The 12,802-nt window shown below is 44.6% G+C and overlaps 1 protein-coding gene across 2 annotated transcripts; it reads right to left on the bottom strand.

The window, feature by feature from the left end:
• Nucleotides 1-1,744: 1,744 nt before the first annotated feature.
• ddx23 (DEAD (Asp-Glu-Ala-Asp) box polypeptide 23) lies at nt 1,745-12,268 on the bottom strand. Of its 2 annotated transcripts, none has more exons than XM_029719944.1 (17): nt 12,160-12,268; nt 10,216-10,391; nt 9,063-9,188; nt 8,679-8,772; nt 8,500-8,565; nt 8,220-8,358; nt 7,118-7,251; nt 6,510-6,622; nt 5,901-6,044; nt 5,540-5,765; nt 5,275-5,420; nt 4,982-5,159; nt 4,608-4,850; nt 4,306-4,457; nt 4,104-4,212; nt 3,658-3,832; nt 1,745-2,633 (listed from the first exon to the last, which is right to left on the bottom strand). In XM_029719944.1, the coding sequence occupies exons 1-17, from the start codon at nt 12,160-12,162 to the stop codon at nt 2,410-2,412; spliced, it is 2,448 nt and encodes an 815-aa protein (XP_029575804.1). In that variant the 5' UTR covers nt 12,163-12,268; the 3' UTR covers nt 1,745-2,409. The 2 variants fall into 2 exon arrangements, with proteins under 2 accessions (XP_029575804.1, XP_029575805.1); XM_029719945.1 differs by having other exon boundaries at nt 12,188-12,248.
• Between the last annotated feature and the right edge of the window lie 534 nt (nt 12,269-12,802).

The raw sequence follows: 12,802 nt of genomic DNA, 5'->3' as shown, positions 1-12,802 counted from the left end.
ATGTTTAAAAAAATATATATATTTCCTGCCTGTCGCTGTATAGAATGCTTTCTATTTAAGAATATATTAGTAAAAATGCTAAGTAAAATGAGACTAAGTGAAATAAACATTACATTTTATGTACTTTTAATGCTGCCATTGTCATGTGCTTTCTTGAACGTTGTAGTTCTTAGGACAGCGATCTTGTCAATCGAGTCCAGGGAATTGATATCAGAGAACCTTTGTAGGGCTCTGGTGAGCAGGGGCGGAAATCCCGAGGGGGACACGACCCCCCCCCCATCCTGGGAAAAATATGATTTGTCCCCCCCAATATATCACTGAAACATAACTATGTAATTTAAATAATATTAATAATACGCAATGAAAGCAATTGTGCTGATTTAGACACTTAATAGCGCGTTAAGTTTCAAAAGATTGCAACCCCCCACCCTTTGCCTCACAATGGTTTGATCCACTGCCAGTTCCTTAGCTTGCTAGGTAACAGAGAGGTCGTATCTACTGTCTGAAAGGCACTCAATGCACTTAACTGACGTGAGGCGCGCAAATATTAACTATTAAGCTAGCTAGTACCTATTCCAGTTATGTGGCGTCGTCAAAGATGGAATCAGCATGCAGATGATGTAAGTTAGTGCTTCAAAGTCCCTGTGACAAGGTTAGCGATAAACTGAAATCCAAACTGAACAGAACTACACTCTCTTCTACCATTGTCTTAAATATATTTAATGGTCTCGTTGCAAAAGATAAATTGTTGCAAGTGAACTTTTATTTATTTTATTTCACCTTTATTTAACCCGGGTAGCAAAGATTATAGCAAATACCACAGAAACGGAATTGGTGCTCGCTAGCTTTGCAAATTCAGCTATTGTTGGAAGCCAGCCAATATGAAACAAACTATTAAAATTACAAAAGGTTGCAGCATATGTTGTGTAAATGGTGAACTCATACAGCTGTCAACTCTTGTCATTTTAATCCGTTTCACATTTGCTAGCTACCTTTTAGATCGAAGCCCAAATAGAATAATTGAAGATGATAGAAGCCCATCTACTGTAAATAACCTACACACTGTGTGTGTGTGTGTAGCCAGCCAGCCAGCCAGGTAGAAAAATGGCAGAAAAATAAAAGACGGACATCTGAGTATTTTTCAGTACACCAAAACGCATAGTAAGAACCCTAATAGCCTAATATCTCAAAGACTAGTTGATAAAATGTTCATAAGAAAGAAATTAAATTCTAATGGAAATGTTTCACAATGATGTCATTAGGCAGAGCAGGCAACAGATGGCACACAGACAGCAGAGTTGGGGACAGATATGCAGGGACAGACTGGCAGAGACAGGGAGTCTCAGGTAAGTTTGTTGAGTCTTTGTTTGGCAACATTATGAAAGGTTCTCCATTTTTTTGACTTGTAAAATAGGAACATAATTGGAAAATGCCATGGATACCCCCACTCTCAACTTAAACTGGTGACTGAACTAAGATTTGTTAAAGGCAATGGTATTGCTGTTGTGATTAGTTGTGTAGTTTTGGGTACCGGTAGTTAGGAGTACGGCAAACACCTTATTTCTTTGGTTCCTCAATATCCATTTACCATATTACAATGTAGGCTGTGTTACAGCACTACTTTTGGTGTCCCCCTCAGGAATTGCTCTTGAGAAAATGTAATGTAATTGTCCCCTCCAAAGTTGATATCAGATTTTCGCCAATGCTGGTGAGATCAGTTTATGAAAGACTTACTTTAAAACGGTGTCAGTCAAAAGTTGGTTTTATTCACTTCATAGATATCAATGTAGCAAACATCACATTCCAAAATACTCATAACCAGCTGACTGATGAAAGAAAAAAACACCACATCTACCAGCTTTCTCTGGGAGACAAAAGGTATTCAATGTATTGGTCTTTTTACACCATTTTAAAACTTGTCACAACAGGGCTAACTCCAATTTAAAAGGAAATTATACACAATCACACTACAACATTTCTGTCTTGGCCTTTTGGGACTGCTTGTGTGGTTACAGGGGCTCTTTGAAATAAGTGTAGGTTTGGCACTCACATGACCTTCCATACCTTCCCTTCCCCACACAGACCCAAGAGGCCCTCTGTTCTCCTGTAGCAAAACCAAACAGCTATATGAACACCCAGGCCCTTACATCAACCTAACATTTCATACAGTAGCCGGGCTACAGAAGAGGAAGCCGAACTGTGGAGGAATGAGAAAGGAGGACTGAAGAGAGTGACAAGACGGAGAAAAAGAAAAAAAAAGATGAGAAAAGAACAGAAGACACAGGAAGGAAGGAGGGGGATACCGTAGGTGTTGAGAGACTGCAAAAAACAGATGATAAAAACGAGTGAAAACAGTGTGTGTGGTGGCAGGTCCTAGGGCGGCGTAACCATTTAACATGATCTGGCATGTCAGGCGAAGATGGTCTCCTCGCGTCTCTTCTTGGTGAGGATGGTACCAGGCTTGTGCTGGGCGTCGGGGTGGTTGGACAGCTCGGGGGGGCAGGTGGACACGGGGCTCTCCAGGAAGGCCTGCTTCAGGTCGTAGAACACTGACGAGTCCTCCTTGGTGAGGAAGGTCAGCGCCACGCCGCTCTTCCCAGCGCGACCCGTACGACCGATACGATGGATGTAGTCTGGAGGGGAGGGAGAAGGAAACGTCACAATAAGTAGTAAGACAAAGGTCTACACAGCAGTTAAAGCATTAAAAACTAAATCCATGACTGAAACTTAAGTTGATCTCAGATCGACTGTCTGGGACCAAGTTAACCTTGCAGAATATGCATGCTTAATAATCTGCATGCTAGTGTGTCAATTAGGGGAAAACGCTGCATGAAACCTTTACTCTTCCACACACACACACACACACACACACTGCGCCCAACTTTAAGAACATTAGGCACCAAACAGAATTGAAGGAGCACCAGAAAGAGAGTTTTTAATATAGTTAGGCTTACATCAATCTCATGAGTAACAGACCCTTTTCCTTTCTTCCGGTGCTCACCACATTGGCCTAGACGTGCGTACTCAAGTTACCAGCTTATTATATAGCTAGGTAGGATGACTGAACAAGGTTGTTATCAAACCAATAATTAGACGGCCGGGATTACTTTAAAAACGGCCCGCGAAACGGTTTGTGAAATTATAGAAAGTGTGTGTGATTCCTCGATATAAAAGGAGGAGAGGTCACACAGGTAATATGGGTCATATTTTTTGGAATGGTTTGAGCTAGACACAAGCACTTTTCTTCGCTGTCAAGCGTAACTGTCGTGAAGATGTTGCTCCATTTGTCTTACCTGGCACTCTGGAGGCTCAAGACAGCGAACTTGCAGTCTACTCTAAATGATATACATTATATATTTTTTTTTAACTGATGGAGGGATAGATAATCCATATGCCGCTGTGGCGGAGAACTTTAACCCCGGTCTACAAATATGGAAGGCAGTACAAAGAGCTGGAATGATAAAACTGAAAATGATCAACACTGACCATACCAATCACTTATCGCAGGCATTTCACTAAAATCGTTTATTACGATAAGTAGCCTATACTAGAGAAATGTGATCGTTAAATGGGCAATTCAGGGAATTGATCGTGATACGGATTTCTCTCCACATCGCCCAGCTCGAGAGACCCCAGGGTCAAAGGTCATGGTCTTACCCTCGATGTTCTTGGCCATGTCGTAGTTGAGCACCATGGAGACGTCGTGGATGTCGATACCTCTCCCAGCCACGTCGGTGGCCACCAGGATGTCCTTGGCTCCAGCCTTCAGGTTGGACAGAGCAAACTCTCTCTGCTCCTGGCCCTTGCCACCGTGCAACGTGCAAGCATTGTACTGAAAGAGACAAGGCGAGAGAGGGAGAGAAGGAGGACCATTATCAACCTCCTGGTTCCTAGAGAAGCCATAGTAGTGGTGAAAGGATGACAAATGGTCAAAATAGATGTATTTGAGGTGCCCTTGATTTAGCACTGCGTTGGCACTTTTGGAGATATTCCAGTCGTTACATTGTACGGGGAAAACAAACCAGCACAGCTCAGGTATTAGAAAGTATTTGATCCAGTTCAGAGTGGTAAACATTTCCCACAATAAGAGCCTGCGGTCTCACCCCCATCTTCTCCAGAGACTTGGCCAGCACGTCGACGCCCTTCTTCTGGTTGACGAAGATAATGATGGGCGGCTCGAACCCGCGTGCCAAAACATCCAGCAGCCTCTTCCTGGAAGACGAGACAACAAGGGAGACTCGGCATTAGCTACAGCTTCAGGGATAAAAGCGATGTGTGTGTGTGTGTTTGTCTCTCGAGTCTTACCTCTTCTCTCCCTCTCCCATGAGCAGAACCTTCTGTTCCACTCTCTCGTGGGGTTTACCAGCTGAACCGATGTACACCACGGCCGGACGACGCAGGTAGTTACGGGCCAACCGTTCTACCGCCGCGGGCATGGTAGCTGTGAACATGACCGTCTGAGAAACAGAGTGAGAAGGAGAGAGACGGATGGAAGGAGGAAAGGCAGGGGAAAGAGGATTCTCTTCTTAAAATTATACAGCTAGCTATAAAAATTGATATTTCCTTCAGTGTGTGTTAATCTGCTAGGGCTTTAACAAATCTCTCACCTGTCTGTACTTGTGTTTTCCCATCTCGAAGTTCATCTTCATTTTCTCGGGGTCCTCTGCCTCGTCCGTGTCTGGTTTCTGATTGGTCACGGGGATGTACTCCAGGATCTTCTGCACGTCAGGCTCGAAGCCCATGTCTATCATGCGGTCAGCCTCGTCCAGTACCACGTAGGTACAGCGGCCCAGGACCAGGTATCTGTTCTCCAACACGTCTATCAGACGACCCGGGGTGGCTATCACTATCTGGAACACACACACACGCGTTTACTCAGACGTCACAAGCACGCGTCTTAATATTGGCAATAATATTGTGTGTGTGTGAATCTGCATGTTTGTGTGTCTGTGTGTGCGCATGTTGTTTTCTAGTGTCTGACCTCGCAGCCCATCCGGAGGCGGAAGCCCTGGTCCTCCCTGGAGATACCTCCGATGACAGCCACGGTCCGGATGCCCAGAGGTTTCCCAAACTTAAGGGTCTCCTCCTCAATCTGCTGCGCCAGCTCACGGGTGGGGGCCAGGATCACTGCATATGGACCCTGGTCCGAGTCCTCAATCCTACAGGGACAGGGGAAAGAGGGGGTGAGAAGGACGTGTGGTTTGAATGAAGGACATGCAACTCTTGGAGAGTAGTTTGAGGGGTAACCCTCTGGCTGGGGAGGTGACACCTCACCTTTCATCCTTAGGCAGGGTCGTGATCCAGACCAACAGGGGGATGAGGAAGGCAGCCGTTTTACCGCTACCCGTCTCAGCCACGCCGATGATGTCGCGGTTCTGTAAGCCAATGGGGATGGCTTGTCTCTGGATAGGCGTTGGATCCTGGACAACAAGGGAAACAAAGAGGAGGCCATTTTTTTATACAGCGAGTAACGGCTTCAGTGCTGGATCAGGGGAAAGGCCCAAAGGTGGCGTGTGCATGCGAAGTCCTCACAGCTGACCTTGTAGCCACAGTTGTCGATGACCTCCACGATGTGTGGGGGCAGGTTGTACTCCTTCCAGTTCCGGATGGGGTGGGGGATTTTGCCACCCTTGGTGGTGATACTGTAATCCTCCCTGAAGATACGCCAGTCCCTGTCTGCCATCTCCTCCAGCTTCTTCTGGGACCAGTGTCTGTCATCCCACCGCTGCTTGGCCTCCTTCTTATGAACCTTCTTCAGTCGCACCCTGAGGAGCGGGAAGGGGATGGCGCAGAGGTTAGAGGACAACAACTACCCGTTTGAAGCCGTTTCAAAGAAATCGATTCCAATGCGTTACAGCGGGCACGGTATTTTGCCAGGTGTGTTTGTGTGCGTGACTCACTCCTCCTGCTCCTTCTCCTCCAGTGTGCGTCTCGTCTCCATCATGTCCACGTAGAAATGGGACTGGTCTTTCTTCTGTTGCTTGAGGTCGATCCCAGCGATGAAGCCCCGGCCATACAGCTGGACCTGGTGCTTCTCCTTATAACTGAGAGACGGAGGCAGAGCGGGATATTAGATGAGAAGAGAGCAGGCGGCATAGGAGAGAGCCAAATGTCTATTGAAGGAGCAAAGTTGTTTAAGGTATGCGTCTCTCTCTCAGATCCGAAACTGGCACGGGTCTGTTTTTCCACGGTCCTTTTCAGAACGGGTCTGACTGTTCTGTCAAACCCGTTTTGAAAAGGACCGTGGAAAAACAGACCTGTGCCAGTTTCGGATCTGAGACGTGTTCAGATCGGAGAGAGAAACCTCCATCAAAACGCTGCCAGTGCCATAAATAAACAAGTGATATTGACCAAATTAGCCAGTTACGTGTCCTTAAAAACAGTCTATAACAAATTACTCCGAATTTCGTCTCTGTGAAGGCCTCTAATCCAAATGATACATCTAATTCGGACACATCATGTTGGTGAAACTGTGAATTTATCATCCCAGTGTTCATATGCAGACTCACATGGGGTTGTAGTCGGTAGACGTGTCTTCAGAGGCGTCCCACTCAAAGACAAACTTCCTGTCGTTCAGGTGACGTGTCCGCCGGCGCTTCTTGGTCCCGCCCAGGTAACGCTCCTGATTGGACAGAGACGTGAGATGGCACAGTACACCGGCTCAAACACTTAGTTCAACCAATCATATCAAAGCTCACTCCTCCTAGCCTGTACCACCGCACACCGACTCGGCACTGGTGCCCTGTATATAGCCTCGTTATTCTTATTGGGTTACTTTTTATTATAACTTTTTTTTTAAAGCATTTCACGGTAAAGTCTACACTTCTTGTATTCGGAGCATGAGACGAAAAGTTTGATTTTACAAAAAATACATCTGAGAATCTCCAGTGAACATGTTTTTAGTCCAGGGTCATATTCACTAGGCACCAAACACAGGACGACAGACTCAAACAGGCAGGGACGACATTACGTTGTCCAATAAGAAACGTTGTTTACATTTTCTGTTGCAAAAATATTTAGCTATGTTTTGCTACGTTATCCATGAATGAATACAACCCAGAAATGAGCCTGTTTTCCTGAAACCGGCCCATGGCAGAACCTCAATCTCCACACATACCTTGATGGCCTGGAGCTCCTTGCCCTTATCCTTCTCCTCTCTGATCTTCTGTCTTCCGTCGTCTGCTTGGTCCCCGTTGTTCTCTCGCTCCATCCGCTCTCTCCGTTCTCGTCTGTCCCTCTCCTGGGGGTCCTCTGGGACACGGACAGATATACACCTTGTGAGCCCGACAGCATTTTCAATGGAACCGTGAAAACAACTTACACCCTAACTCCAAGCACTGTCAGAGACCGAACCAGAGGTTTAACAGTGAGATACCTAACTTCCAGAAACCTAGGTCATGTTCAGTGGGGTGCAACGTTACTGAAAGTTCAGACAGAAACACGTTAGGTAGAACAGACATCGTGTAGAATAGCAAATCAGTTAAGTTCTTTAGAAGACATTTCTATCATCAACATTCAGAATGTTGCGACCTGACTAACCCTATATAGAATAACTATCTTCAAAGTAATGACTCTGGGACGTCGAGTTGTGAAGTGAAAGCTTCTTTTAGTAATATTACTCGTTCACGTTACATTTAACAACTTTAGATTCTACAAAACAAAGTTGCTAGCGATAGTCAGGATAATCATTTGTCACTTGTACATAATAGCGCGTTCTTCGTTTTTCTACTACCTGTCGCAAGGCATTCTGGTACTTGCAGTCAATAGCGTAATCCAATACTAACCAATACAACATAAATATGAATGTAGTTCTCTCAATCTCCATCACACGAATTCTAATAAAATTACATATGTAAATAACTGTAAAGAAAATATCTTTAGATACAGCTCAATGAATTAACTGTAAACATTAACTCTGTAACCCATTAAAAGTTACAACACCCCAAGCCCCTCCTACTCACCCACCATCTTCCTCCTGACTAACCCCAAGCCCCTCCTACTCACCCACCATCTTCCTCCTGACTAACCCCAAGCCCCTCCTCCTCACCCACCATCTTCCTCCTGACTAACCCCAAGCCCCTCCTACTCACCCACCATCTTCCTCCTGACTAACCCCAAGCCCCTCCTACTCACCCACCATCTTCCTCCTGACTAACCCCAAGCCCCTCCTCCTCACCCACCATCTTCCTCCTGACTAACCCCAAGCCCCTCCAACTCACCCATCATCTTCCTCCCGATGTCCTGGAACATCCTCCTCTTCTTCCTGTCCTCATCGATAGTCTTCTTCCTCTCCTCAGTCTGCTGCTGCCTCCTTTTCAGAGCCTCCGCCTCGCGCTCCGCCTTGGACAGGAACTTGGGCTGAGAGAGAGAAAAAGAGAGAAAGGCATTCAAATTCAGTAGGAGAAACCTAGCTTAACATTCTTAATTCTTACACTCCCATCTTGCTCCTCACTGCAACCCAACAGATTGACTACCAAATGAGCACTCTTAAGATCTCACCTTTGCTTCCGCCTCCTCCTCTGCTTTCTTCTTGGCTAGAAGTTCCTCTAGAGACAGTGGCTGGACCTACGAGAAATACAGAGAAAAACTCATTATGAAACACAATGCAACTCAAGGTACATCACAAGGTGGCAGTTAGCTGGGCTTTGGAGAATAGAGAGACTACTCCCAGGTCTTACCTTGCTTTTCTTCTTTTTCTCATCTTCCTCATCCTCCTCTTTCTTCAAATCCTTCTCCCTCTTTATCCTGTCCTTGGACTTGGGGGAGACGCTTCTGTAAGGAGAAGTAACCACTCGAGTTGAAAACGTAAAGGAAAAAAAGATTTGAAAATGTCTCTGCATACTACATGATGTTTTAAAGACGCATAGCTCACACTCAGTTACTGAACGGAACAAAGTGGGAGTGTTCCAGATCAACATTCTGCTGAGAACATCAGATCTTTATAATGCCTAGAGACGTTTTTAACCATATCATTAGGACACCTTGATCTTGTTATTCGGCTCAAGCCTGCACCGAATAGTCACCCTGTGACTAAAACACCAGTCTGATTCAAGCCTACAGACCTGGATTTCTTGCTGCAGTCTTTGTCTCTGCGGTGACCGTCCTTGTCTCGGTCCTTGCGACCCCTCTCTCTGTTCTTGTCCCGGTCGTGCTCCTTTTCTCTCTCCTTGTCCTTCAGACGGCGATCTCTGGAGGGGAAGGAAAGGTCAGATGCATAGAAATATTACCAACCTGCGATAAACCCACTGGAAGTTAACTTGAAATGACACAAGGTTCCAGTTTAACAACGTTTACTAAACCGTATTAGCACACTACATGGTTGCCATTGCACTCAGGCCAGGTTCATCAACAACGAGACTGCTGCGCAGGCGCATTAACAACAGCGCCCCGTAATAACAGAAATATAGGGATACTTAAAACATGAACTTAACACTGGACACCTTTCAAATACAGTGGAAAGACTGAGTCAGATAGCAGATGTGGTTCGCCTAGCCAGAATAGTTTTGATCAGTCGGTCGCACATCTTCCCTACAGGTCGAAACGCACCGCTGCATGAAAAACGTACCTCACTCCAGGGATGGAAGATGTCGCTGTACTCCTAATATTCCCATTATACAAACTGGTAAATCGAGAAGATTGAAATACTGCTCATTTTTTATTTAAACAGCCTTTTTCGTTCTCATGCTAGGTAGCAGAAGCCACACCAACCATTTTGGAATGGCACGTAGAACTTCGCATTGAACAACAAAGGATAGTCAGCCAATCAGGCTCAGAATGGACTACGTCGTTGCCCTCTGGAAATGTCAAAATAAAATTCCAAAATGGCTGCTATGGCTTCTGCTACCTAGCATGAGGACAAAGAAGGCTATTTAATACAGTGTTTCCCAACCTTGGTCCTCAAGTACCACCAACAGTACACATTTTTATTGTAACCTGGATAAGCACACCTGATTCAACTTTTCAACTAATCATCAAGCCCTCAATGAGCTGAATGAAGTGTTTGGCCAGGACCAGGGCTGGTAAACACTCTTTTAGAGAATAGGAATATTAAAGGTACAGCAGCATCTTCCATCCCTGGATTCCACGCTGCCCTGATTATGGCAGCAGTGCATTTCAATCTGTAGGGAAGCTGTACAAAATGCATCCGAAAGGTTGACACTAGTCTGGCAGGTTGTTCACATTCACCCACTACCAATAATTATGCGTCATTCAAACCTTTCTGCTGATTTGGATCGGTTGCGTTCACGAGAGCGTTGGCGAGGTTTCCGGTCCTTGGACGGGGAGCCTTTGCGTTCACGCTCTCGAGAGCGACTGCGTTTCCGCTCCCGATCCTTATCCTTGACTCCTGAGGTCTCTGCTGCATTGTTCTTGTCGGTTGGATCACCAGCCATCTGTGAGGACAGAATGAGTATAGCGTTGAGTTGTAGGTCATCAAGTCCATGTTACCATCATCTCAGTGTTTTATGTCCCCAACCCCCACTATTAAGTTCTGATTGTCTCCATTTATCGATTTCATGTACAACGCTTAATGGTGTAACTATCGTCCTATCAACTAGCTAATCACAAAAAAAGACAACGATAATTTGATTCAAGTGTTTTAGTGCTGAGCTGGAATAAATAATTGCACGCTCAATAACTATCTAGCTAGCTCTCTCTAATGAGTTGTTGGCCACCGGCTTACATGGTTGGTTAGTGAACTAGCTAAATGTCAGGTAATTATCTACCTAGGTAACTACTGAGGTAACTAGCAAGTATGATATTATCATCATGATTTTTTTTGCAAGACTCAAAAACAATCTTTTGGTATTTTTTTTCATTAGTCCATTGTTAATGCAGTACCAAATGTTTTGCTTGTCAGCAGTCAAGTTTTCAAGATATTGGACTTCCAAGAAGAATATACCGAGTTCAAAACAACAGGGAACTCAGGGGGCAAAAAATAATAATTAAGATTGGGGAAAACAGTTTTGAACAGTCATCCTACTCGGAATCCCAAGTCGGAAACGTAGACATCGTTTTAGAGCTCGTACTTTCTGACCTGAAGTTTTTTTTCCCCCCCAGAGTGCCCATGCTGTGTTCAAGACAACTGGGAACTCTGAAAAATTTCGTTAAATCATGGCCTTAGTGATCTTCAGGTCAGAAATGTCCAAGTTCCCAGTTGTTTTGAACACAGTACCAGTTGCCTTGAAAGCACCACCTGTGTCACTTCCACATCATCATGATACAAAATGGAAGTGACACTTTTGCTGCATTCAAACAACAGAGCTCAGGACTCTGTATTCTCTGATTTCAGTGCATTCAAAACAACTGGGAATTGAGGGGGAAAAAACGAGCTCCGACAGGGGAAACGCGATTGTAACGGTCATCCAACTCGGAATTCCATCTCGGGTCTCTCTAGAGCTCTGACTTACTGACCTTTAGATCACTGACGTAATGATTTGACCTCCGAGTTCCCAGTTGTTTTGAACGCCGCATTTGCTTCTTAAATCCTATATCTTATGGTGCGTTCAAGACAACTGGGAACGTCAAATCATGACGTCAGCGATCTTTAGGTCAGAAAGTCAGCATTCTAGGAGGCCCGAGTTCCCAGATGACATTCTGAGCTGGATGACCATTCAAATAGATTTTTACCAGTCTGAGGTCCCCCACCTAGAGTTGTCAGTTGTCTAAATGCCACGTTCAAAAGAACTTGGAAAAACACGAGGTCAAATCATTACGTCAGTGATCTTCAGGCCAGAAAGTCGGAGTTCTACAAAGGCCGAGTTACCATTCTGAGTTGGATGACCATTCAAATCGATTTTACCCTAGTCGAAGCTCGTTTTCTGCGAGTTCCCAGTTGTTTTGAACGCGGAATTAAAAACTTGACTGCTGACATGCAAACATTCTGGGACAGTATCAACGCTGGGCTAATGAGGGGGGAAAAAAAGCTATTTAGTGGATTTTATCTTTAACTTCCTAACGTTACTTAGCTACTGGTAGCTAGATAGCTAACGTTAGATACTAGCTAGCAAGCAAGCTCGTTAACGACTGGGGGACAGATTATAGAAATAAAACACGTTTCATGGATTAAAGTCCAAACGTTATTTATAAACACTGCAACTGTACGGTTTTACAGCATAACATAAGTAGGTAAAATGCATGTATATAACTTAAAATACGAACCATGGTCACTTAAAAATAAGATGCTTACGAACTATCTTCGTTTTACCAAGCCGCCATGTTGCACGACGCCTCAAATGAAAAGAACAGCGGATTCTGAGTCTGGGAATTGTGGTTTTCTAGAGGCGTTGCACAGTGTAGGTTCAGCATGGTGTTAAAACCATTTTCACTACATTTCCCAAGAAACACCGGTACAAGATTAGGGCCCACATTGTTTTCAACAAGGATACCTAAATGCCTGCGTGGTAATTCGTTGAACTGTTATGCACGTTTGAAACGCAAGGTGGCGCAAACTTGCTTATGTGTTTTCAACAGAGAAGCAAGTCTGCTACTCAGATAGTCGAGTCAATGATGTAGTAGCCTATGTAAACAACATAATACAGCCTATGGATACAGTAGGCCAGATATAAAGAGACTGTTCTACACATTTATTCATTGAAGATCTCCAAGTTTATGCAATAAACAAGAGAAGGGTCCTTATATTATGAGATGCATCCTGCAGAATGTTCTCATGAGTTACATGTATTGTAGCAAATTAGGTTTGCATTCTTTCTTTTATTTGTTTGGAACCTAGTTTACTTGTTAATCCCTGGTCCCCATCTAAATGGAACAAACAGTACATGGAGTCTTCAAGTGTTGAGGAATC

The sequence above is a fragment of the Salmo trutta genome, chromosome 28 (assembly GCF_901001165.1).
Source record: "Salmo trutta chromosome 28, fSalTru1.1, whole genome shotgun sequence".
Lineage (NCBI taxonomy): Eukaryota > Metazoa > Chordata > Actinopteri > Salmoniformes > Salmonidae > Salmo > Salmo trutta.
Note: the sequence above shows the minus strand (reverse complement) of the source record. Positions and strands in the feature narration are given on the sequence as shown.

Coding starts and splice junctions, on each gene's coding strand:
- ddx23 (XM_029719944.1), bottom strand. Junction 5,766..5,900: donor GAGGAGAAGGAGCAGGAGGA/GTGAGTCACGCA, acceptor CCCGCTCCTCAG/GGTGCGACTGAAGAAGGTTC. Junction 3,833..4,103: donor AGTCTCTGGAGAAGATGGGG/GTGAGACCGCAG, acceptor TGTCTCTTTCAG/TACAATGCTTGCACGTTGCA.